We start from the raw sequence: 26,670 nt of genomic DNA, 5'->3' as shown, positions 1-26,670 counted from the left end.
ATAAGATACTAGAAAGTATCAGCAATGTAAAAGCTTAGAAATCAGAGCAATCTGATGTTTCTTGTCAAAATGACAAAGGTTTAGACCAGCTCATGGAATGAACAATTATGAATTTAGGACTGCTGGGAAAAAGGAGGAGACAGTGATGAAATATGGGAAAAATATATACCTGCTGAATAAAAACACCAGTACAAACAAGGCCTATCCCTTAAGTTACTCCAGAAAAGATAAAAATATTCAATTATATAGTAAAAAGAGTACCATATATTACTAATCAGAAGTGAAGGCAAAAATGTGTTAAAATATGAAAAACTATTTTATATAAGGATTGTTCAAAATGAAGTTATGATGGATATAGGAGTGATAATAACGCCAAAATAATGAAAGCAGAAACAATGGTAGGGTAATTATAATGGGAAATTAAATATTTATAAAAAAGTGTTAAAGGCAAAATAAGATATTGTCTAAATAATAAGATTAAGTAAACATTCAATTTTGCACCTTTATATAAAACAGAATACTTTTTTAAGCACTGTCAGCTTTCCATTTCTCTAACAAAATAATTTACATAAAAAAGAAAAGTTTACTTTGGCTCAGCTTTGAAGGTTCTAGCACATGATCAATTGGCCCTGTTGCTTTGGGCCTATATGTCAAGGCAGTGCAACATGGTCAGGGAGTGCATGGTGGAGAACCCTCTTCACCTAAGGGAGGCTGGGAAGCAAACAGAGGAAGACAAAAGGGCTAAATTCCTTTTAAGGGCATTCCTCCAGTGACCTAACTTCCTAGTACTAGGTCCCATTTCCTAAAGGTTCCACCACCTCCCAGTAGGCCACAGGCTGGTGAACATGGGCCTTTGGGAACACTTACACACATTATGGTAAGCACCTATGTAACATTTATACAGATTTTAACCTGGGCTTGGGATATAGCTCAGTGGGTTCAATCTCCAGCAACACACACACAAACCATCCTTTAATTACAGTAATACAATTTTTATACCAGAGAGCATAATAACCAATTCTACATAAAAAAAAATTTTTAAAAAAAAATCATACTACTTACCTAAACCTTCCAGATTTGATGTTGAAAGTTGAAATCAGAAGTAAAGTTGTAATGTTAAATGTTTACATGGTTAAAAAAGATAACTTTATGTAGTTTAACAAGTAAACATGCAAAAAGTACACTGATAAAAACAGGAAGCACAAAGGATAAAGAAGAAATTAATCAACAAGGATACAACTAGCTGGGCATATTTGTGCATGTCTGTAATCCTAGCTACTTGGGAAGCTGAGGCAGGAGGATTGCAAGTTTGAGGACAGCCGTAGCAATGTAGTCATATCCTGTCTCAAAATAAAAAAATAAAAAGAGCTGGGGATGTAGCTCAGTGGTAAAGTGCCCTGGGTTCAATTAATTGTACTGGCAATGCTAATAGTGCAGTAATGCTGTTAAAACACACACACTCACTCACTCTCTCAAAAAAAAAAAAAAAAAGTTAAATCTAAGAATGGTGTTTTTGTTAAAAAAAAAAAATCAACTTAAATAACACATGTAAAAATCAGAGGAAAAAATGTGGTTTCTGACTAATTAAGTTCAAAGCCTGAATGGATAAATCGGCCTGCCAGAAATTTCAGAGAAAAGGAATTGGAACACTTTAAGCAAAAGACTACGGCTTTGGATGACTTAATCCTAAGAAAAGCTATTTGCTATTTTAGATAAACTGCAGAAAAAAGAAATATAGAACACCATCAGCTATGATATCAGCTAAATGTTTTTTTAATTGATTCTTTTTAGTTATATATATATTCTTTTTAGTTATAACATTTGGATATATTTTGACATAATCACAAAAGCATGAAATATAATTTGCTCTAATTTAATCCTCAGCACTTTACCCCTCCCCACTCCCTCTACTCTTCTGATCTTTAGCAGCTAATTCTTTTTTTTTTTTTCAGTTGCCAATGGACCTTTATTTTTATTTATTTGTATATAGTGTTGAAATCAAACCCAGTGCCTCACACATACTACGCAAGCGCTTTACCACTGAGCCACAACCCCAGCCCCTAGCAGCTAATTCTTTAAAAGTGCTCTTTAGGCTGGGGAGGGTGGCACACGTCTGTCATCTCAACAACTAGGGAGGCCAAGGCAAGAGGATCTTAAGTTCAAGACCAGCCTCAGGAACTTAAAATGGGATAGAGATACAGCTCAGTGGTAAATGGTAGATCACCCCTGGGTTCAAACCCCATTGAATCCCAACCTCCACAAAAAAGTGTTTTTTATGTTCTAAGCATTGATCTAAATAGTTTTACATATAGTCTTATTTAGACTTCACACCAACCTTAAGACAGGTTCTAATTATGATCCCCATATAGATAAACTATAAGAGAAGGAAAAATTTCAAAATCATTTAAAAATTAGTATCAGTTTTAAACCAATCTCATTAAAAGCAAACATTTAAACAAGTGTCCACAAATCAAATTTAGTTCAAGAATCATTCACTAAGATCACCAAGTATATAATATTAGGATTAATGTACAAATAAATTCATAGGCTTAATGCAAACATTTTAATTGACATTAGAAAAGCACCTAATTAAGCTCAACACATACTTTTTTTTTTTTAAAGAGAGAGTGAGAGGAGAGAGAGAGAGAGAGAGAGAATTTTTAATATTTATTTTTAGTTCTTGGCAGACACAACATCTTTGTTGGTATGTGGTGCTGAGGATCGAACCCGGGCCGCACGCATGCGAGGCGAGCGCGCTACCGCTTGAGCCACATCCCCAGCCCTCAACACATACTCTTGATGTAATTTATTAAAATACTACAAACTGTGGCCACCATGTTCAAACCTTGGGTTCCATTCCCAATACTGCAAAAGAAAACAAAACAAAATACTACAAATGAAAGTCAACATTACACTTAACATTCCCATTAAAATAAGGAACAAATTGGGCATGGTGGTGTACATCTTAATCCTAGCAGCTTGGAAGGCTTAGGCAGGAGGATTGCAAGTTCAAATCCAGCTTCAGCAATTTAGCGAGACCCTAAACAAGACCCTGTCTCAAAATTAAAAAAAAAAAAAAAAAATAAGGGCTGGGGATGTTACTCAGTGATTAAGTGTCCCTGGGTTCAATCCTATTAGTAGAATAAATAAATAAATAAACTAAAACAAAACAAAGAACAAGACAATGAAGCCTATTTTGATCATTATTAATTGTACTGGCAATGCTAATAGTGCAGTAAGAAATAAAATTGGAAAATAATTTACAGAAGATAGGTCCTGAATAAATAAAGAAGCACTAGAAAACCCATGAGTGCTAACAGAGTTCACCTAGTTATATAAATGGAAACTGGAACATAACACAGGTTTCCTATAGTAATTAAGACAGTCTGTTATAGGCAAAACTTATAAGACCAATGGAATAATTTGGGGTTCAGAAACATAACACATAAACAGTTTACCAACGATGACAGAGGAAAAGGACAATACAGTTGTTGGGATAGCATTTTTAATAAAGGGTGCTGGGTTAAACTGGATATTCACATGGAAAATTAATTCCAGATGGATAACCAATCAAAATATGAGAGTAAATGATTTTAGAGCTGGGTATGGTGGCTCATGCCTGTAATCCCAGCAGCTCAGGAGGCTAAGACAGCAGGATCGCAAGTTCAAAGTTGGCCTCAGCAAAAGGGAAGCACTAAGCAACTCAGAATGTCTCTAAATAAAATACAAAATAGACTGAGAATGTGGCTCAGTAGTCGAGTACCCCCAAGTTCAATCCCCAGTACCCACCCACCTAAAAAGTTTTTATAAGAAAAACATGGAAAATACTCAGATATTTGATAAAGAACTTCTATCTAGATTATAGAACACCTACAAATCACTAAGAAAATGGCAGACAACCAATACAACAAAGAGTAATAAAACATGGACAGCCTATAATAATCAGTAAGTATTGGAAAAAAAATGTTGATTAGAGGGAAAGTGAGAGTTAAGGGAAATTGCATGGAATTGGAAGGTGAGCCTCAGGGTTATACACAATTACATATAAGAGGAAAGGAGGAGTAGGAGGAAAATTATAGAAGTGGAAGAAACGATTTATAGTAGAGGGGATGGAGAGAGAGAAGGGGAGGGGAGGGGAGGGGTGAGGGGACAGTGGAGAATGGGATAGACAGCAGAATACATCAGTCACTAGAAAGGCAATTTGTAAATCAATGGAAATGTAACTGATGTGACACAGCAATCTGTATACGGGGTAAAAATGGGAGTTCATAACACACTCGAATCAATCTGTGAAATATGGTATATTAAGAACTATGTAATGTTTTGAACAACCAACAATAAAATAATTAAAAAAAAAAAAAAGAGTATGAACTTAATAGTTTGTGTACTTTTCTGTTTACATGTTATGCCCCTGTTAAAAGTTTACATTAGAGGCTGGGGTTGTGGCTCAGTGGTAGAGTGCTTGTGAAGCATGCACGAGGCACTGGGTTCGATCCTCAGCACCACATAAATGTAAAAGAAAGATATTATGTCCACCTAAGAATAAATATTTTAAAAAATTTACATTAATAAAGGAATAACATCCTTACATAACTGCTATTACCAGTTTAAAATGGTTGTGGAATGAAGAGCTTCTCTACAAGTAGCAGCTAACAAGAAACAACCACTTTACCTAAAAATTTATGTGGACAGGATAACTAAAAAACTTTAATGATACTTACCATAATAACTTGCCATTTGCTTCTTTCAGTATCAATTAACTTACAACATTAATGTACTTTTTTGGGGGGTACCATGGATTGAACCCCGGGGCACTTAACCACTACGTCACATCCCCAGCCTTTTATTTTTTATTTTGAGAAGCTCTTGCTAAGCTGCTGACGGTGGCTTTGAATCTGAGATCCTTCTACCTCTATTCAGACACTGAGATTACAGGTAAATGACACCCTGCCCAGAAATATTAATATACTTCTAAAATCAATATTCCAGTAGAATTTTAATTTAAATTAATACAAGTGATCCTGAAGTTAATTTGGAGGAAAGATGGGAATAGGAAAGACAGTAGAATGAATCAGACATGCTTTTCCTATGCTCACACACTTTTCCTATGCTTACACAACCAGTGTAACTAACTACACATCATGTTTAAGAATGGGGATCAAAACTGTAATGGGTTGGGCTGGGGTTATGGCTCAGTGGTAGAGCACTTGCCTAGCATGTGTGAGGCACTGGGTTCGATTCTTAGCACCACATAAAAATAAATAAATAAAAAAGGTAAAGGTCCATCAACAACAAAAACAAAAACAAAAGTAATGGGTTGTGCCCTATGTATGTATAATATGTCAAAATACACCCTACTATCATGTGTGTCTAAAAACAGTAACAACAAAAAAGTTAATTTGGAAGTAGAAAAGTCAATATTTGAAAAAAACAAGAATAGTAATAATGGATTAAAATACTATAATGATTCAATCAAAAAGCAGTCTTTGGACTGCCAAAGTATTTTATGTCAACCAATCAATATAATGACATAAAATACTCTATACATTAAAGTATAATATGTATCTGTGTATAAATTTAATATGCTTTCAAAATTCTTAATCATAAATCTCTTATTTTTTAATATTTGTTTTGTTGTAGTTGGACACAATATCTTTTATTTTATTTAGTTATTTTTATGTGGTGCTGAGGATAGAACCCAGGGCCTTGCACGTGCTAGGCAAGCGCTCTACCACTGAGCCACAACCCCAGTCCCTTGATCATAAATCTGTAGACTTAGCTGGATTTCATAATTCAGAATTTATTTCTAAATAGTAACTCAATGTATGTAATCACATGCTCCATTTAAGGCTAGAATAACATTCTAATTAAACACACTACCATTTTTATAGTAAAATATGAAAACTCATACCAAAAGAAATAAAGATTGTAGTTTCATGTCATTTCAGGTTATGTTTTGCCATGTAATTTGCCATAATGAGTTCTAATGTTAAGGGAAAAAAAATTGGTTGTCAGAAACCTTTTGGATTTAGAATTGTAAATAAGAGACTGTGAATCACTATACGATGAAGACATTATAAGTAAATGATTACAGAAAGGGAAATGCTATTTTAACACATTACACTAAGTGGTTAAATTATTTAGGGGAGGGGCTGGGGTTGTGGCTCAGTGGTAGCGCATTTGCCTGGCATTCGTGAGGTGCTGGGTTTGATTCTCGGCACCACATACAAGTAAATAAAAAAAGGTCCATCAACAACTTTGATTCTTTTTTCACGCTAGGTAACCAAACAATATATGTGGATTAGAAACTACCTCCTAATTTTAACAAATTAAAGAAAATAAAAGCCTCGAATATACCTCTGACAAGGAACAAACATATGCTATGGAAGAGATAACAATTTTCTGGCAGGAATATCAACTGATATAAAGTTTAGGGATAGAATTTGGCAAAATGTGTTAATATTCCTCAAAAATACACTTTTTGATTGGGTAATTATACTCTCTAAAATGTTTCTTAAATGCACGAGGTCCTGAGTTCCATCCCCAGAACCACCAAAAAAAAGGAAAAAGAAAAAGAAAAAAGGCCTATTGTTGTTTTTGAAAAACTAGAAAATCCTTTAAAACATATTAGGAAGTTATGTTTATAATATATGTTCAACATAGTGAAAATTTTCTAAAAAAAAAAAGACTAACGTATACTGCAGTGATAATGAATATCAATAAAAAGGAAGCATAATAATAATAAAGTCAAACTTGATACATAACTTCAAGAAGGTAGGCCTGTGCCTGTAAGACAGTGGCTTGGTAAAGAATAAATGAAGCATATATACTAAAATGCGTTTGAAATTATTCTTTATCAAAACACCAATCTTTATTTCCCTAATAGTCATGATATCGATATCTAACTTTTGCCTGAATGCTGAGGTTTAATTTTTCATGTGCAGTTTCACAATATTATAAGGCTCTAACAATGTTCAGGACCAAAATAATAAAATAGTCCTATTACAAGAATTCTCAGACTTTTGCACACACTGATTATATTAACAATTAAGAATTTTCCAATTTACCAACTGGATCCTTATAGGTAGTTGTAAAAATAGCCACACATTGCCATTTGTGCCATACTTAAATTTTGAAAATCAGTCTCTGGGCATCTGACTATTAAAACAGGTTACCAGATACAAGAGTAAAAGTCAAGAATATTTAGACTTTTAAAGGTAAAATGAGCATCATGCTTTAGCTCTTAAACATAAAAATGTTCAAGTTATCTTTGGACTGTATCTAGTGGCTCCTGGGTAGTTAACTAAAAGATTGAAGAAAGTTATCTTATTCACATATGAATTCTCAGTACCTAGCACATATAAATATTAGTTAAATGAGAAGAAAATCTGTAATTTCCAGCATTATAAAAATTCCTCAAAAAGAATAAGCGAGAATGAACTGACTTGCAAAAAACTTAAAGTTTCTAACTAAGACTGCCAATAGAATTCTAAAAAGGACTGTCGAAGTAATTCAAACTTGTGAAGTTAATGAAATTATTTATTTAAACCTAACTGTAGTACAGTATCAAGTTGAGTTAGATAAACATTAACTGTATGATATTTCTTCTTTAGGAATAAACCATTGTTATCATAAAAATTTGTTACAAAACAAATTTCTGCATTAAAGTCCAGCAAAATTAAGACATGATTTCTACATTGAAAACTATTATGTTAGAGTAAGATGGATTTATTTTTTAAAGGTCCAGTACAAAAAAATGGTTGAGTAAAGTGACTTTTTAACAAAATATACACCTATAGGAAAGAAATCCTAATATACTGATAATTAAACAGAAAGCACTTAAGAGAACATACTTTAATATCTAGGCACAGTTGGTTAGGTATTAATTATAAGTTCTGTTATCACTTAAAAGTTTAAACCAGTTCTTCAACTTGACTGTTGTGTAAGTCCAAAACAGAGAAGGCACCTCTCTCACTCTCCTTAAGGACCTTTTGAGAGTAACTCTTTATAATATTATAAGGAACACACAGACAATGCACTATATCTCAGTATAGATATAGTTATTTGACACACCCCATTTTGGGAGAAACTAAATTAAAATATAAAACTATGATTTCTCTTTTTACATCTTATGATGGGTATGACTTTCTAAAAGGACACCAGAAGATAAACCTCCACACAAACTTTAACATAGAATACAAGATTTAAATTAAAATGTGCATTGGTCACTAGTATGTGGAGAATTACATGAATTAGTGCAATTCTTTATATCCCCAGTGCTTAGGGGAAAAGTTTATATATGCCAAGAAATCTCAACTACTACAAAACTCAACTTTTTATGGCTCAATAGTGTAACCACTTATAATGTTCTGAAAAAGATCTTAGAAGTTATAAATGAAACATCAGAACACCTAATAAATGGTTTTCAAAATTCTCTCTTTAAAACAAAGAGAACAGAATGACTAGAAGAAAAACAGTATAAAATCTTGGTAATATAGTTTTAATTGCAATAATGATAAGGGGTGGTAAAGTACTGACTGTAGAAAAAAAAATCCATCAAACTATTGATTTTTGATTAGATACTTTACTACCAGTTGAGGTGCTTATCATTTTATGTGCTGTGTGGCTATGTCCTGTTGAACAATTAATGAAGGCAATTTATAAGAATAAGCATCGTTTCCTCCAAAAGAAATAAGAAACTATTCCAGATGAATAAGCCTCAGTGAGGGATCATAAGAAGTCAAAAACACAGTGTAAGAACATTAGGCTATTTTAACAAGATTTACATAATATTTACAATATGCAACAGTCAAAGCTATACAGTTTTGCAGATTGGCTTTACTTACATTTCTGCAAATGTTTTTTTTCTAAAATAAAAATATACCAAGGAAGTCTATTTACAAACTAGAAAGCTGTTTCAAAAACAGCATAATTTAGATATAAAGTGAAATTTCAGTACAATAAAAGTGCAGGTCATGCTTTCAGATTCTGTCAATATCCCATTCCCTACACTCAGAGTTTAAGGGATACAAGTTTTAAATAGCTACTTTAGTTCTTACATTTTTGGGATGTTTACTCATCATAATGCAATGATAATAAAAATTTGTCCACATCCATTCCTGCTGGAAAGGAACAAGGTAGCTTCTTTTTCTGTCAAAAAAAATAAAAAAAATAAATAAATTCAAATGAAGTCAGTTTTCTTAATAAGTCATCTAAAACATTATACTGGGTTCTTCCATATGCTACTAAAATTGCCAAAATTATTTAGTCTATTAGAATTTTAGGGGGCTGGGGATATGGCTTGGTTGGTAGAATGCTTGCCTTGCAATTACAAGGTTCTGGATTCAATCCCCAGCAAAAAACACACACACACACACACACACACACACACACACACACACACACACAATTTTACTTCTACAAGAGAAACAGAGGCAAGTTTTATAAACCCAAAGTTAATTAAATGTTTTAATGATACTTCAACATTAGTTTTGGGCAAAAGGCAATAAACAAATCCTAAGTGTCTGAATGCTGAATGAGACAAGATAGAATGTGCTTTCTATAAGGTGGTCATTACTGTCAAACCAAAAGTCTCAGAAAGCTCTAACAGATACTAAGAGTAACAAATTCCAAATACTGAATATATACCAGGTACTTTATATACTCAAATTTATGTTCTGAGACCACAAGGTAATATATATGGTAATAGCATGTTAAAAGGATGAGGCTGAGAGTCAGAGAAGCTGGACTTAAACATGGTCAGTAAAAAAGCCTATTTATTAACAGCAGATACAGGATTCAAATCCAGGTTTGTAGGATAGTAAACCAAGATTCTTTTCCTGAAGCTATACTTCATTTTAATCACTTTCTTTCTATTCAACTCAGCTACTAAAAAAAATAGCTAAACAATTTTAAAATAAATAGATTTCACTCATTAAGATTAATTATCTGGCAATATCTTCCTGTAGACAACCATGGTTCAAGAAAAAAACATAAATTTTTCCAATGCTCCACCACATTAACATCTTTAAAAGTTATGGAAAAGATGACATGAACATAGTGGTGTTTTACTTGGTAATTTCATATATAGCAGTTTCCCAATATTTCATGCCTTATGTCATTCTCATGAAAAAACTTGGGTCCTACCTGACTGAAACACTTGCTTTTCCCACGGAAAACATTTATAGTTTAACGCCTTACTAATTTTTCTGAAAAATGCTGTTTCATCTTTATAATTTCTGAGTTCCACAGTGACTAAGAAAAACCACTATATAAATGTATTTTATCAGTCAAGACTCCACATTGTCCTGACTCAATAGTCAGGTAGTAGTTGCAAAAAATGTTAAATTACCTAATCTCAGTACTGAAGGAAGGGAAAAGTATGGTTTTGAAATTAAAACTTTCAAACTTGCCTTAATTTTCTTCTTTTTCATTGGTATTGATGAATTTGTAAGATTTTTACTAGAAGAACGGGAATTTCGCTCACGCTCATCTAATTCTTCAATTTTCCGCTTTTTTGTGGTGCTTCTTGAAGATGTTCTAAATTGTTGTGTGTTATCTTTCAAAGGAGTTGCAGAAGTAGTCCTAGAGATGGCTGCTCTAGAGAGAATCATTAGTGTGTGGGCAGCCATGTTTACGCTGTTCTCACTGCCTGTTTCACTGGCAGGGCTGCAAGCAGGCAAGTCTGGAGTTACAGGAGGGATCATTACTTTGGGTATGCTACTGTCTTCACCAAAACGCCTGTTAGAGGGGGCTTTGATACCATCTGTAGGTTCTTCTTTATGCTTTTCCGCTGTTCCTGAGCCAGGTGTCCGGGGTACAGGCAAATCACTAGTATCAGCTAGCCTATTTACTGGGCTGTGCAACTGAACATCCTGTAATATTTCTGCAGTAATCAAGGAACAGGCAGATTTAGTTTGTTCTTGTTTCAGATCCTTTACAGCTGTACCCACTGAAATGACATTTTTATTATTTGTGGATGTAGCTTGTTTTTTGGTCAATTCTTGCAAAGAAGCTATAGTTTTCTCATTCCGTAAACTCCCATTTTGCTGTCCAACAGATAGTTTTGATGTTTCTAGATTTTTCTGCCTCTCTACATCACTGCATAATTCATTCTCCTTATTAGCTGTTGCTTTATGGAAAGATTCAAGTACCATCTCTGTTGGTGTAACTTTCTTTTCTGACTGAATTTCTCTTATGGTGGTATGCCGGCTAACAGCAGTTTCTGATTTAGATAAAATCTTGGGCATAGGAGTTTTCTCTCTCTCTTTTTTGGTAGCATTATTAGAAGGGGGTTTTAAGGTAGAGGACACAATGGGTAAGTCAAGATGAGGAAAGGAAGTTTCATTCCTTTCTTTGTTTTGGGATACCAACTTATGATTAGGTCCCTGTGTATTTGCCATAGGAGAAGCAGCACTATCAAAACAGAGCACACGTCTGTGGCTTTCAAAAGGTTTGCTACTTGGAACTACACTCTCAACTGAGAAGGGAACTGTGGTTTCTTCCAATTTTTTCCCAAGTTCTGTGGCTGTATTCTTGTCAGAAACTTCAATTCTACCAAAACAAAAACAAAACCAAATTATTTCTAGCAACCTAATGAAATTCTATTTTAATTTGAGCATTCGATAATCTATAATAAAAACTACTTTATCCTCACCTTTGTGCATGACATCCAACTGAATGAGTTGATGAATCTGCCAAATTATTTCCCGGTTTTCCTGGAATTACAAATTAATTAATTAATTAGAAAGAGAATGTTTATTCTTGAGAGAAACAAGATATTCCCCAGAAAGAGGATGGAACAAGTAATATTATATACCATGAGAAAAAGTTCCAAATGATAGCTAATGTACAAATAAAATACTTTCTCATATTGGCTTTTAAAAAGAAGTTTTGTAATATATACAAAATGGCCACTTACCCATTCTAATTCTAAACAGGAAATCTAGATATGGAGCAAATGACTTGCTTCAACTCCAGGCAAATATTATGAACCCAGTCTTTGGATCTATGTATGCTCCATATAGTACTTAATGTACTACACGTGTTTACCAGTACCTGTGGGGAAATGGTTCTATGACCCCAATGGATACCAAAATCTGCAGATGCTCAAGTTCCTTATATAAAATGGCACAGTATTGTCTATAACTTAGGCAATCCTTTAAATCATCTCTACGTTACTTCTAATAATAATGTAAATGCCATGTAAAGAGTTATTATAGCTTATTATTTAAGGAATAATAAAAGCCTGCACTTTCAGATATAATTTTTCCCCACTGAAAACTCTCTACCTGTGGTTGGTTCAAACTGCAGACGTTGAACCCACTGATAAGGAAGGCCAAATGAACTTAGATCAAAACAGTTATTAAAAGAATAAATGGATTAAAAAATGTGGCATTTATACACAATGGAATATTACTCATCACTAAAAAATAACAAGATCATGGTATTTGCAGGGAAATGGATGGCATTAGAGCAGATTATGCTAAGTGAAATTAGCCAATTCCTAAAAAACAAATGCCGAATGTCTTCTCTGATATAAGGGGGGTGACTCAAAATGGGATAGAGAGGAAGAGCATGAGAGGAAGACTACCACTAAATAGGGAAGAGAGGTGGGAGGGAAAAAGAGGGAGAAAGGGAGTTGCACGGAAGATGGAAGGAAACTCTCATGGCTATACAGAATACATGTATGATGTTGTGATGAGAAAAAAAAAAGTGTGTCACATTAGATTGGATACAGAGAAATGATGGGAGGGGGATAGGAAGGGCAGCAGAATAGAATAGACATTATGATTGCTGTATGTATATAGGAGACTCTACGACCAGTGTGTGTGGGCAGGGAACCAGTTATTTAAAGAAAGCAATATGTTATACCTATTTAAAAATTTTTGCCCATATAACTGTCATGTTTGCAAGCTGTGTCACTCAAATCACACACTCATAATAGCTATATTTTAATTTATAGGTTTCAGAATTTATGTGGGAAAGAAGATATAAATGCTTAAAAGGGTCACAAAGATGAGATCATGATGAGCCTTGTGCATTATGCAGAAGTTATTTCAGAGACAACCTTCAAGAGATGTAAATAGGAAAGATGCACCAATAGATTTATGTATAAAAGGAGCTGGGGTTGTGGCTCAAGTGGTAGAGTGTTCGCTTAGCACTTGTGAGGCACTGGGTTTGATCCTCAGCACCACATAAAAATAAAATAAAGATATTGTATCCACCTAAAACTAAAAAATAAATATTAAAAAGAAATATGATTGACTAAGTATTCTAAAAAAAAAAAAGATTTATGTATAGAAGATTAATCTGGCAATGATGTAAAAGATGGAATAGAGGGATGGGGTTGTGGCTCAATGGTAGAGTGCTTGTCTCACATTTGTAAGGCTCTGGGTTCCATCTTCAGCACCACATAAAAATAAAAGTATTATGTCCATCTACAACTAAAAAAAAAAAAAAAAAGGTGAAATAGAATTCTAGTAAGAGGTCTCTATTCCAGATAAGAGATGATGAACATCTTTGAAACAAAAGTGGGAATTCACATAAATAAGAAGCGTAAATGAAGAATCAATGGTAACATTAACCAAAGGGAAAAAGTAGACAATGGAGGTATTTGAAGAAGAGAGACTTATCTAGAGTTTGAAAAGTTTTATTATATTAGCAAGGGAAAAGCATTATATTGAGTGATAGCTCCAGAAGCCACCACTATTATTTACAATTATAGCAAAGTAAGGTAAAAATGGAAAAAGACCAAAGTACATGGCAATCTTAGGCACTGGTGACTTCAGTGTTAGACAGTTTTAGCAGAAACATGAGAAAAGACAATAAAACTAAGTAAATTTACAGTCAGAGAAGGAAGAAGTCAAAAAAGAAAATATTGAGCTGGGTACAGGTGTAATTACAGCTACTTAGGAGACTCAGGCAGGAGCATCCCAAGTTCCAGGCCATCCTGAACAAGTTAGAGAAACCTTCTCTCAAAGTAAAACAAAAACCAACCAAACAAACAAAAAACAAAGAAAGAGTGGAAGTTGTAATTCAACCCACCAGTGGTACAGTGCATCTAGGTTCAATTTGTTAAATAGCTGAAAGATATTTAACAGAAGACAGAATCTAGAGAACCAGGTAGACTATTAACCTTAGAAAAACCAGAAGGTCATTATTCCTTTAAGAAAGATGGGAAAAGAATGGATGATTTTGAAAGAAGGTACACACTAAAGGGGAGTGATAATCAGAAATGAAATTTACTGATAATTGCAAGTTGAAATCATAGCCGGAGAGTGAAAAGCCAGGGATTAGACAGATTTGAGAACAATTAAGACTGGAATAGTATCAAAGGGGAAATGGGGCTGAGATGTGGCTCACTGGTAAAGTGCTTGCATAGCATGTGGAAGGCCCTGGGTTAATCCCCAGCACCACCACCACCATCAAAACAAACAAACAAACAAAAACAAGGGAATAGGAGAGAAAGCCGATAGGTAGATATTTAAAATAATTGCTGTGCAGCAGGTAAGTAAGAAAGTTTTATGTAGTATGGAATGGCAATGCTTCTTTGAAAAGCCCAGGTGTAAAAGCAGAGATGGCTGGACAGATCAAGGACTACAGAGTAGCCAGTGGGTATGGAGAAGAATGTGCATAGGCAGGTTTTAAGAGTACTGGCAAAAGTGGCTATTGTGGAAGACTGTGGGGTCTAGGTAAATTTAGAAAGATGATGAAAATTCAGGTGAAAAGTGAGGACAAATAACACAAAATATGACTGGCTGAAGATCAATTTGATGGTTATGTGGAAATGAGATGAAAGAGGTTATTGGTCTTTAACAATCTTATAAACCTAGTAAGATATGAAAGAAAATCTTAGGAGTAGAAAGGATCAAAAAACCATGAGGCTAGGATATTCTGAAAAGGTTCACTACATGGGCATTTGTCATTATTATTTACAAACACACATTTTGGTACTGGAGACTGAACCCATAGTCTTGCTAAATTGCCAACGCTAGACTTGAACTTGCAATCCTCTGCCTCAACCTCCAGAGTCTTGGGATCACAACTGCAACCACCTTTGTCATTCATTGTGATGGAAAATTTAAGATAAATAAGCCTGAGAATTGTGTGTCATAGTCATCAAGGCACTGAATAAAAATCTCCTGATACTTTGTATAATGCCTTTTGTTGAACACAAATCTTTAATTTTGTAGTGATTTTTCTACTTCTAAATTATGATTTTCTCATTAAAAAATCTTTATCCTAATGTCATAAATATATTCTTACACATTTTTTTTTTTTATCACTTAGCTGATCTGTGTTTGACTTTTTAGATTTTTAACCATCTTGGAGTTCATCTCTATATAAGGAACGGATCTAATTTTTTAATGTATTTATATATATGGCCAGTAGCTCTCATTAAATAATCCATCTTGTTCTCCCTGTCTTTTCATGTTACCTTTAATATATACTGTGCATGGTGTCTTCCTAAACTCTATTTTGTTCCATTTGTCTTTTTTGTTTGTTTGTTTTAATTACCATGGCTCTTGCTATATTTTATTATCTAGCACTGAGGTTTGTCCTCTGCTCTTCTGTTTTAGCTATCCATAAACTTAATTCTTCCTTACAGATTTTAAATTATTTTCCCATTTCCCAAAATATTTAAAAAAACTTTATTTTGTAGTTGTAGATGGACAGAATGCCTTTATTTTGTTTATTTTTATGTGGTGCCTGGAATCAGACCTAGTGTCTCATGCATGCTAGGCAAGCGCTCTGCCACTGAGCTACAGCCCCAGCTCCCCAAAATATTCTAATGGCATTTTAAACTAGATTACATAGAATTTTTTCAACTGGGAGCTGACATCTTTAACATGGTTAAATCTTCCAATCTATGAGCATGATTCTCTTCTATTTGTAGGACTTCCTATAATATTTTGAGAGATTTCAAATTGCATTTGTAACATTTTTGGTTAGGTTACTTCTGTATTTTATTATTTCTGAGGTCATTACAAGTGGTACCTTATTTTCTATTACATTTAATAATTTCTTGTTGCTGGTATATAAAATCAAAATTTTGGAAAATTAATCATACTTGGAAAACCTGTTGAATTCTTACTAGTTTTAGTAATTTATTGATTCCCTTGGCTTTCTGTGTAAAAATCATGCCATTTGTCACAACAGTTTCATTCTCTTTCTTCAAATCTTCATACCTATTTGCATATGTATTGTCTAAGACTACATATAGGACTTCATATGGGAATTTGCATATGATAAAGGTAAAATCAGATGTGAGAAAAAAAATGGAATAAACAATTTATTGGTGTTGGAAATACTGGCTTAACTATGTAGAAAGGTGAGAATGAGCATTTTTTTGTTCCCAATTTTAAAGGAAGCCCATGATGTTTACTACAGATAGCCTTTAAGAACTTTTATTATAAATAGATGCTGAATTCTTCTAAATTTTTTTCTGGTATTAACTAGTTAATGGGATAAAAAGTATCAGAAGCCAGGTGTAGTGGCACTCTTCCAGTGGCTTGGGAGGCTGAGACAGGAGGATCACAGGTTCACAGCCAGCCTCAGCAATTTAGCAATACTGTAAGCAACCTAGTGAGACCCTGACTAAAATAAAAATAAAAGGGCTGGAGACATGGCTTAGTGGTTAAGCGCCCCTTGGTCCAATCTCTAGTACAAAACAAACAAAACAAAACAAAACAAAACAAAAAGTGATAGACCAAGAAGATATTTGTGACGTGTTACCAATAAAGGATTAACACCTCAATACACAGGCAATCTAATAGAGAAGCAAAAAAAAAAAAAAAAGGAAAACGACAAGCAATCCACAGAAGGAGAAGTATTATTTGCATAAGAGGTTATTCTGAGCTGCGGATGTGGCTCAGTGGTAGAGCACTTGCCTAGCAAGTGTGAGGCCCTGGGTTCAATCCCCAACACCATATAAAACTAAATAAACAAAATGACATTATTATGTCCATCTACAACTAAAAATATTAAAAAAAAAAGAGATGATTCTGAATCTCATTAGTATAAGAATGATATGAGATACAACAATACCACTTCACATCACAGTGACAAAAGTTAAAATATTACATGGTATCAAGCACTGGCAAAGTTGTGAGGAAAATAGAGAAAATAATGGAAATGTAAACTCTCTTCTCTGACTCAGAAATGCTACTTCTGGGTATATGCCCCAATAGAACCCTTATATGGGTCCATGCAAAGGTTTCTACAGAGATGTTCATCACATCATTATATGTCAGATAATAATATCTTGGAAACATCTTAAACATTCATTGATCTGGCATGGTGGTACATGCCTGTAATCCCAGTGACTCAGATGGGAGGCGGAGGCAGGAGGACTGCCTTAAGATAGAGGCCAGCTTCATCAACTTAGCGAGACCCTGTCTCAAAAAACAAAAAGGGTTGGGGATGTTGCTCAGTGGTAATGTGCCCTGTGTTCAATCCCTAGTACTCTATGCCTCCCAACAAAAAATGTCCATCAATAGGGGTTAAACAAATAAAGTAAGTTTATGTAAATATGTATTCCCAATGGTCATTAAATGGAATGAAATAGATGACAGAAGGAACTAAAAATATTACATAACAGCAACAATGTGACAAAGTTTAACAGGGTGCCAATAACATACATTACTAGATGTATTCCTGTTAGCTTAAGGAAAGGCTAAACCGATCACAGTATTTAGTGAGTCTTTTGTATGATCACTGCCCTTAAGACTGTAATGTGTTAAATGCTGTAGTATAGGCATGAGAGAGAAAAAAAATCAAAATACCCACTTTATCCATTGCTTATTAAAAATAGTTTCAAGTTTGAAGTATAAGAAACAGATTGATGGTGATGGGGGAGGAGAGAGAATTTTAAGAAGAAGAAATAACATGGGTAAAGGGACAAGAAAGACCACCAAGTATAAGGTGAGCAATAAATATGGTTGGTATGTATAGAGAACATGTTGGAATGGAGTAAGAGATGAGAATGGAGGGGTTGACCAGTGTATATGAATGGCATCCTGAAGAATTTCAGTTTTATCCTGTGGGCAACAGGGAGCTGCTGAAAGATTTTATGTGGGGAAGCACTACATTCAGATTTGCATACAAGGTGAAAAAGTCACTTAAGACAATGGATATGGAATGAATTGGAAAAACAAAAGGGAGGGCTGGGGTTGTGGCTCAGTGGTTGGAGTGCTTGCTTAGGATGTGTGAGGCACTGGATTCACCACATAAAAATAAATAAATGTTAAAAAAAAAAAAAACAAGAAGGCAGATCAAGATAATACACCACTGATACAACTTAGATGAAAAATGATCAACATTTTAATTAAGAGAAATGTGTTTTAAGAATGACTCCAAGGTTTTTGACATGGGTAGATAGGTAGATGGTTGGGTCATTGACTAAAATAGGAAACAAGGCAAGATGATTTGCAAACTTAAGACTTGCTGCTACTCAAATATTCTCTAATACCAGTAGCATGGCATTCTTATAGCTTGTTAGAAATAAGGAAACTTATTTTAATAAGGATTGGCTCTGAACCAGTCTATTAATTCAGCATCTGCATTTAACAAGATCCTCAGGAAGTTCATACACACAAATTTGAGAGGCATTGCTCTGAAGTCTCATACAAATATACCAGGCATTTATTAATCACTTTAAAAGTTGTCAGGAAAACAGAAGTTGTGCTCATGTTAGGTAGCAACAAAGAACAAACCAAGAACCAGCAGCAAAGGCTAAAAGACTCAACATAGTAAACAATTTTATCAGAACCAAAGCTGTACATTAACTGAGTTGGCTGCCTTGTGATATCTATTACTACCAAACATTATGCAAATGTAGGATAATCACGTTAGGAATGGTATAGGAAGTAAAAAAACAAACACAAAAACCAAACAACCCTCAGGTATTTCTGCAAACAAATGAATATAAAATCACAAAATTAACTTTTAAAAATGGTACCTATACAAGGCTTGTTTCTTAGTCCTTGAGTCTTCTGAGATTTTGGAGGAACAGGGAATTGAGGAATATTTCTATTGCATACAGGTGCTGCTAAAGGCATATGAAGGACCTAGAAGAGAAGAAGCCATTAATTATGTTATATTTGAAAAGCTTCACTACACAATTTTTAGTTTAAAAAAAATCTTACCTGTTGAGGAGAAGCGGAAAAGGTATTTCCATTCTGTCCAACCACAGATACAGGGATCATTCCCACCATTCCTTGGAGTACAGGCTGGACTGGAGAAGCAATTATGATGGCAGAACCTAAAAAAATTTCTCATATAATTTCTCAAAATTTTTGGCATAAATCAAAGTATTTTGTACTTTGAAATAAATTCTACGAACAACTTTTCTTATAATATACTCTCCTTTAAAAAAAACTGGTTTAAGAACAGAAAGGCTAACATGAAAAAAATCAATTTGAATATTAAGTTGTTAAGTCATTTAGCTACGTTAAATCAAAAAGAACAATCATAAAGCTCCATAACTAGGAGATCATATTACAAATACATCTTGACTCCTCTAGAGAGAATAGTGAAACTAATTAGAAAATGAGTGGTTAATGTTCCAAGTTTGAACAACAGAGCAGAAAATTATGATCCCAGCTAAATGTTTTTAGCCCGAGACTATGCTTATAACCTCAACATATTATATCTTAACGGTATTGGTCAGAAAAGTTTCAGGATAAGTGTATAACCAGACAAAACCATTGTGGGGAAGTCAGCCAGAGTCTATAGCTATCATAATTTAGCTCTGCCCTGTAAATGAGCTTTTTCCTAAAACATTCACTACTCCTATCAGGGTGATCTCACTTTCATGCATACTACTACAGTCTCTCAAATACCTATGTATGTTTATGCTGCTTCCCTTAGCTATGAAAGATTTTCTTCCTTTAGTTCCAAACTCTACACCTTATTTCTATAAGCTTTAGTTCAAGCTCAATATTCTTTACCAATTCTGACCCCTTCTTTATCTCCTCTAAAATAGCACTGAACAGACCCATCAAATTTACTTAATTGGCAATATTCAACCAAATTTCATAGTATGCTTATAATATAAAAGGGGGGCCTGTATATAAATACAATGCTCTAATTAAAAAAAAAAGTATAAGGGCTGGGGTTGTGGCTCAGTGGTAAAGTGCTTGCCCAGCAGTGAGGCATTGGGTTTGATTCTCAGCACCACATATGAATAAATGAATAAAATAAAGGTCCATCGTTGTCTAAATAAGATATTTTTTAAAAATAAAATAGGGGGGAGATGAGCTGGAGAACTGGAACACATGGAAAAATAGACCAACGTATTAAGCTCTCTATCTTCAAGGAATGCAATCAAGAACGACCCATGACAGGTATGTGAATCATATATGAAACAACATGTAATAAATGCCAAGAAACCCCTCTGAATAAAGGATTCTAAAGATGAGAATCAATTCAAGAGGGTGGAAGACAGAGAAGAATTAGAGTTTTAGCTAGGGAGAAATTAAACTTGTTCTTGAAAATTTCTCCAATAGATGATAAATTCCCTCAAAATGACTACAACAGCCATTAAAAAAAAGTTCTACAACATGAAGTTAGGAGATATACTGGTATTATAGATGTGTCTTTCTTTTCTCATTCTCATAGTTTATTAGAACATGGATGGAATAATAATTGTAGAAAGAAAAAAAATTAAACTTAAGTTCATGGCTTACCAGATTTAAAAAAGGCTTAATTAGTTAGCACTAAAAGAAGGCAAAATCACAAATTACAGAGCATTTCTCAAATAATCCATTCATAATTTATCATCTTCTCCTCAATGACTTCATACAAAAAGAAATTAGATTCCAAGATAGAAGAAATGAAGTATAATATGTTTTTAAAATTACCTTGTGAAAAGTTTGGTGACACAGCTTGGTTGACAGCAAATACACTGTTTGACCTTGGTGGTGTCTGTAACTGAGGTGGTGGAGGTTGGGCATTTATAGGTGCAGAATTTCCAGGCAATACCATTACATTAGACTGACTAACAGTTGTTCCCAAGGCTGTTGTTGGATCAGTCACACATGTAGCTATCAGAATGTTATTTGAGCTGCCAAAAGTTGTGCTTGTGGATGGCATCAACTGTATGTATCCTCCATCCTTGGAAACACACTGTGTAACATTAGTTGAAAAGGCAAAACCATCTTCATTCTGAGTGTTATTTACTATAGAGTCCTCAGGTTTGACTGCTGAAAGGCTTTGTTCTGTTGAGGCTGAATCTCCTGCTTCAGCAGATACAATAGCACCTGCAGTTTCTTCTGAAGACAGACATTTAACTAATTCTGCATTTTTGGCAGGGGATTTAGCAGGAGAAGACAAAATTATAGTTGGCAAGTTTTCGCCACTGATACTGGATACAGCACTGTTCAGTTCAGTATCTGAGGAAACAAATGGATCATCACTAATGATAATTTTGAGAGAGACGATATTTGATGCATCCATCTCTGTCGAGTTGTCATTAGAAGGTTTATCATCAGTATCTTGAGATTCAGGGTGAGAATCACCCACTGAAGAACATCCAGATTCTAATGGAAGAGACTGACTATTTTTTATAGGATTACCTTCTGGAGGCATCAGTGCAACTTCCTCACAGTTATTTCCACCCAAAGAGAGAAAAACAGCATCTCCATCTTCTTTCACAGAAGATGAAGGCTCTTGTGAATCCAAAATAACTTTCTCAGACTTGTGTGGCTTAGTTTCACCTTCTAGATGATTTAACTCAATAGATGTTGAATCATCAGATGGTTGTTTAATTGAGGAGATAGAATCTTCAAGACAAATTTCTACTTGTTGTCCAGATACATTTAAACCTGAACTTTCAACAGACACAGGTAATATTTTACTTTGAAGTGAAGCATTATCTTGGCAATCTGATAGTTGTGAAATCACTGCTACATTACTGATTTCAATTCTACTTTTGTGAATTTCACTAGAATCTGGTGACTTGGAACCATGGAAATTAGTTTTAAGTTTTACTGTATTGTTAGAACCTTCACAAAACTGACTTTTTTTAGATGGTTTTCCAGTTATTGGGGTATTTTGGGACAAAAGTTGAGAACTTTTCCCAGAGAGAATTAAGTTTTCATTGTTAGTTTCACTAGCAAGTGAAACAAATGGAGTTATGGGTATATTGGGTTGATCAGACTGTAATTGAGATTCATTCGTAACATTTGGAGACAAAGAATTCTTTTCAGCTTCTATAACCATTTCAGTTTCATTGGGTATCTGACTTGTATATAATTCAGCACAATGTTGATTACATTCACCATCAGAATTTGCTCTTTGGTTAAAGTCATTCAAATTAGGCACAGACTCAAAAGTAATGTCAAGGTTACATTTCTGTTCAGTAGGTACAGCAGTTTTAAAGGGCTTTTTCTGGATGCTGGAGCCTATTTGGGAAAAATTTTCCTCGGCTTCCTGTCTAAGCACATCATGGTTGCTGCCATTCTTCAAAGTATTTAATGCATCTTCATTTTGATAGGATGTACAAAATGGGGGCTGACCAGGTTGACCATCTGTAAAATACCAGGATGTTGAACAGATATGCTGAGTATATTTAGCTTCTGTATTAGTCAATTGTACTGTAAACCTATTTTGCCAAGGAAATACTAATGTGTGGCATACTAGTAAGTGGATGTCTCATATTTTATATTTATATAGCCTCCCATTTTCTGAATATCAAAAAATCTGCAACTACTTTTCTAATTATTGGTGCCTCTTTAAGCAAATGTCTGTTTTCTGTGCTTGGAAAACAGGTAACAACGAAGGAAAAAGTGTATAGGTTTAAGAACATCTAATATTTACTAGTAGGTAAAACAAAAACAATTGGCTCCAACTATCATTAGTAGTAGTAGCGGTGATGGTGGTGTTGTTTCACCACATTGACTTTTTAACTTTCCGCCATTTCTACTGATCACATTTATCTGATATATTTTTAAAGGTTAAAGGGAGCCAAACACCCTGCATGATCAATATTTTATTTAACATTCACATATTGACTAAAGACCACCCAAATGCATGGTATTAGAATACAATACAGAACATAAAGTCAAAATAAAGCATGGAAAAAAGTGTAACAGTGTAGGAAGAAAAGACAATCTTTCTGCCAGTAGAACAAGAAGTCATATTATAAAGGAGGCACTATATGAAGTGATCTTGAAAAATAGGGGAAGTACGATAAGATGGAGTCCGAGCAAATGATGTTTCAGAAAACAACACAACACTGATATGCTTAAGAGTTCACGATTTAGGACAGAAAATATTAACATCAACAAATATGAACTACAGGTAAAACTCTGAAAAACCTATGCCAACTATCATAATTGGTGACACAAGTAAAATGACATTGTTATTGCCATAAATTCAGGGGAAGTAGTTTCTTAATGAAATGGAGGACTTTCTGAGAAAATAAGATTTAAAGTTTCGTTTTGTAAAGAATGGAGTTCACATGGTGTACAATCTTCTAGATTTAATACAGTGAGACACAGCCCATAGAGCTCAGCCTAAGAAGAAATGGGGAAGACGGCACTTTGGTGTTGGCAGAGAATTCAAAGGAGGAATGTAGTCTGAAATGATCCAAAACTAGTTTTTGGAAGACAAGATGTGAAAATTAAAAGCCATTAGGTTTATAGGGAATGGGAAGGGGTGACAACATTTAAAAAGCAGGTGAACAAAAAAGATGGTTTAGCATAGTTTGCTGAAAAACAGAACAGAGGCAGCACTAAAAAGGCATAAAGTAATGATTGTCTCAGGAATAGTGCCGTGGAGAGTAGTGATTGAGAAGATGCACAAAAAGTTTTTTTTTTTTTTTTTTTTTTTTTTTTTTGTGGTGTTGTCAGTGTTCTATAATTTTTTTACTCAGGAGATGGTTACATGAAGATTTAATTGATTGCATTTGATAACTGAATAAGTCATTCATTTTTGTTGTGTAGTTCTAAATATGCATTACATTTTACAATAATTGGTATATAAAAATTTTTTAGAAAATCTAAGATGGGCTTATTTTTAGTCTTTCTTCATTCAGTAAGTGGTTACTGTGGGTTGTGTTACATTCATAATCCATGAGAATATAGTAGGAATGGGCTGGGGTTGTGGCTCAGTGGTAGCGCCCTTGCCTAGCATGCGTGAGGCACTGGGTTCGATTCTCAGCACCACATACAAATAAATAAAATAAAGGTTCGTCAACAACTAAAAAAAAAAAAAAAAAAAAACAAAACAAAACCAAAAAACTTTTAAAAAAGAATATAGTAGGAATATAACCTAAAACATCAAAGATTCAAAACTGTCACCACAATATATAATCTCCTCTACACAAATGAGATACATATGCTGAAGCCATCAGCTAACTCACTTATTAGGCTGAAGAACTTCTATCATATATAAACTTTGCAGATTAAGGATTAGAATTTGGGGCTGGGGATGTGGCTCAAGCGGTAGCGCGCTCGCCTGGCATGCGTGCGGCCCGGGTTCAATCCTCAGCACCACATACCAACAAAGATGTTGTGTCCGCCGAGAACTAAAAAATAAATATTAAAAATTCTCTCTCTCTCCTCTCTCTCACTCTCTCTTTAAAAAAAAAAAAAAAAAAAAAGGATTAGAATTTGTGGCTTACTGAAATTATTTGTTATAGACTTTTGTCAACACTACTAATACTAAATTGTGTATGCCAAAAATCTACCACATTATAAAAGAATGAATACTAAAAATTCACCTTTTAATCAAATACTAAGGATTTGGGAGTAAATTTTCTGAATGAAGAAAAAACTATTAATACAAAAATGACTTATGTGGTCACGTGAACAACTTCCAACATAAACAATATTTTCTGCCCTTGAATTTTGAGACCAATATTAACATTTTGACTTTAATCAATTAGTTCTTACCAGATTCTGTTTCAAATGAACTTTTAACTGCTAGATTAGTTTCTTCTGTTAAAACTATATTGGAATTGGTTTCTATATGCTGACTTGTAATACTCTGTGATATAGTTTTATTAGTCTTTATTTTACCTGTTAAAAAAGGACAAGGAAATAATTAATGACAAAAATAAAACAAACATGAATTAGTACCATTTGAGTGTAGTCAAATGTTTAACTCTGATTTTAATTATAGTTGTTTTGGAAGTTTTTAACATTTTGCACTTTAATATGTAAAATGTAGTATGTAAAAAATATTTTCCCATGAGATTTTTTTTTTTTTTTTCGACACAGGATCTCACTATTTTGCCTAGGCTGGTCTTGAGGAGTCCTCCTGCTTCAGCCTGCATTTGCCAGAAGTATAAGCAAGCACCTATTGAAGTACAGAGAAGAGCACCTGGCTAGGACTGGTAAGTTCTTAAACTTTAGATCAAGATCTTCTGGGAGGCCCCCAAATTTGCATATTTTACAAGTTCTTAGATAATGTTGATACTACTAGTTTGGGGGATTTCACTTTGAGAATTATTGCTCTAGATCATATGATTCAGAGCAATGGTTGATATTTTGTATTCCTTTTGTATTTTTCAGTTGTATTTCTCTGTATTGTAGCAGCCCTCAACACTTTCCCTCTTGACTAGCCAAAATACCCACAAAAATTCAGATTTCTAGCTGAAATTTTTTCAACTATAAACAAAAGACAACAGAAACCCCTTTACATATCCATGCAATGCTTGCTTTAATGAAACAGTACCTTTTTCAAATGCTCTGTGTAATGTTTCTTCACTGGAGTTACCAAAGAAGCAATAGAGAAATTTTTTATCCTTCTGTCTTGAAAAAATTTTCTACTTACCATAGTCAAAGAGATCAAAGAGTGCCTGAAATGCTGGGTCTGATTCTGTCTGTTCTAATATATCCTGTATAGCTTCTTCAGACATATGGATTTCACTCTGCAAAAAAGAATGAAGGCATGATCTTAATTGAATAATATGAATTAATACCAGAAAGATACTTAGCAGACATCTGATATCTTGCTGTTTTATGTAGAAGCATTCCCTTTCAAGAAAATCTAATTGTAATAATATGCTCACTTGAAATGAAATAAGACTAGAAAATAGAAGGTCAATGTTATTTAATTCTGTTTCCTAGTTAATCACTTTGGAGAATATATTCCTGAACATCAACATAAAATGAACATAACTATGTAAAAAGAAAAATAAAATCAAATAATAATATTTTGTAATTTGTTTCCTTCACATTAATTTACTATAAACTTTATAGGTTCTTCATAACAAATCTATCTCACTCCTTTTGTCTACTTTGGTCTCTTCATATTAAATGTTTCCTTCAAATGTTGAATAATCTCTGCTTATCTCCTCACATTGAAAATAGCATGCCAGAAGTCACCTGTAATCTCTGTGCCAAAAGGGTGAGGCTGTGGTATAAACTTCTCAACTATAATCTAAGCTGTAAATTAATCTTACAGAAATACCTGTATTTTTAGTTCAAGTTTGTTTTTTAGTACTGGGGATTAAATCCAGTGGCGCTTAACCACTGAGCCACATCCCAGCCCTTTTTGAGACAGGGTGTTACTAAGTTGCTGAAGGCCTTGAAAAATTGCTGAGTCTGGCTTTGAATTTATGATCCTCCAGCTTCCGCCTCCCTAGTCACTGGGATTATAGGCATGTAATCACCATGGCCAGGTAGTAAGTATTTTGATGGAGAATTTATGACTAGCAAT

At 34.1% G+C, this 26,670-nt stretch overlaps 1 protein-coding gene and 1 long non-coding RNA gene across 4 annotated transcripts in view; one reads left to right on the top strand and one right to left on the bottom strand.

Moving 5' to 3' along the window:
• Positions 1-4,365: 4,365 nt before the first annotated feature.
• The window catches only part of NPAT (nuclear protein, coactivator of histone transcription), a 54,027-nt gene continuing 31,722 nt past the window's right edge, over positions 4,366-26,670 (bottom strand). The window contains exons 11-18 of one of the 3 annotated variants that reach the window (XM_081282540.1): positions 25,783-25,879; positions 24,900-25,025; positions 20,865-22,532; positions 19,149-19,264; positions 18,962-19,070; positions 11,657-11,717; positions 10,413-11,592; positions 4,366-9,150 (exon numbers count right to left, since the gene is read on the bottom strand). In XM_081282540.1, the coding sequence (XP_081138666.1) occupies positions 9,073-9,150; positions 10,413-11,592; positions 11,657-11,717; positions 18,962-19,070; positions 19,149-19,264; positions 20,865-22,532; positions 24,900-25,025; positions 25,783-25,879 (3,435 nt within the window). In that variant the 3' untranslated portion in view covers positions 4,366-9,072. Of the gene's footprint in view, positions 11,593-11,656; positions 11,718-18,961; positions 19,071-19,148; positions 19,265-20,864; positions 22,533-24,899; positions 25,026-25,782; positions 25,880-26,670 lie in introns of all 3 variants that reach the window. The other 2 variants (XM_081282538.1, XM_081282539.1) reach the window with 2 other exon arrangements.
• LOC308643002 lies at positions 19,323-26,243 on the top strand. Its single transcript, XR_014020682.1, has 3 exons — positions 19,323-20,348; positions 25,227-25,342; positions 25,855-26,243. It is a non-coding gene; the product is annotated as an uncharacterized lncRNA (long non-coding RNA).

This window comes from Spermophilus citellus, assembly GCF_964194105.1.
Source record: "Spermophilus citellus genome assembly, chromosome: 2".
NCBI classification, from domain to species: Eukaryota; Metazoa; Chordata; class Mammalia; order Rodentia; family Sciuridae; genus Spermophilus; species Spermophilus citellus.
Note: the sequence above shows the minus strand (reverse complement) of the source record. Positions and strands in the feature narration are given on the sequence as shown.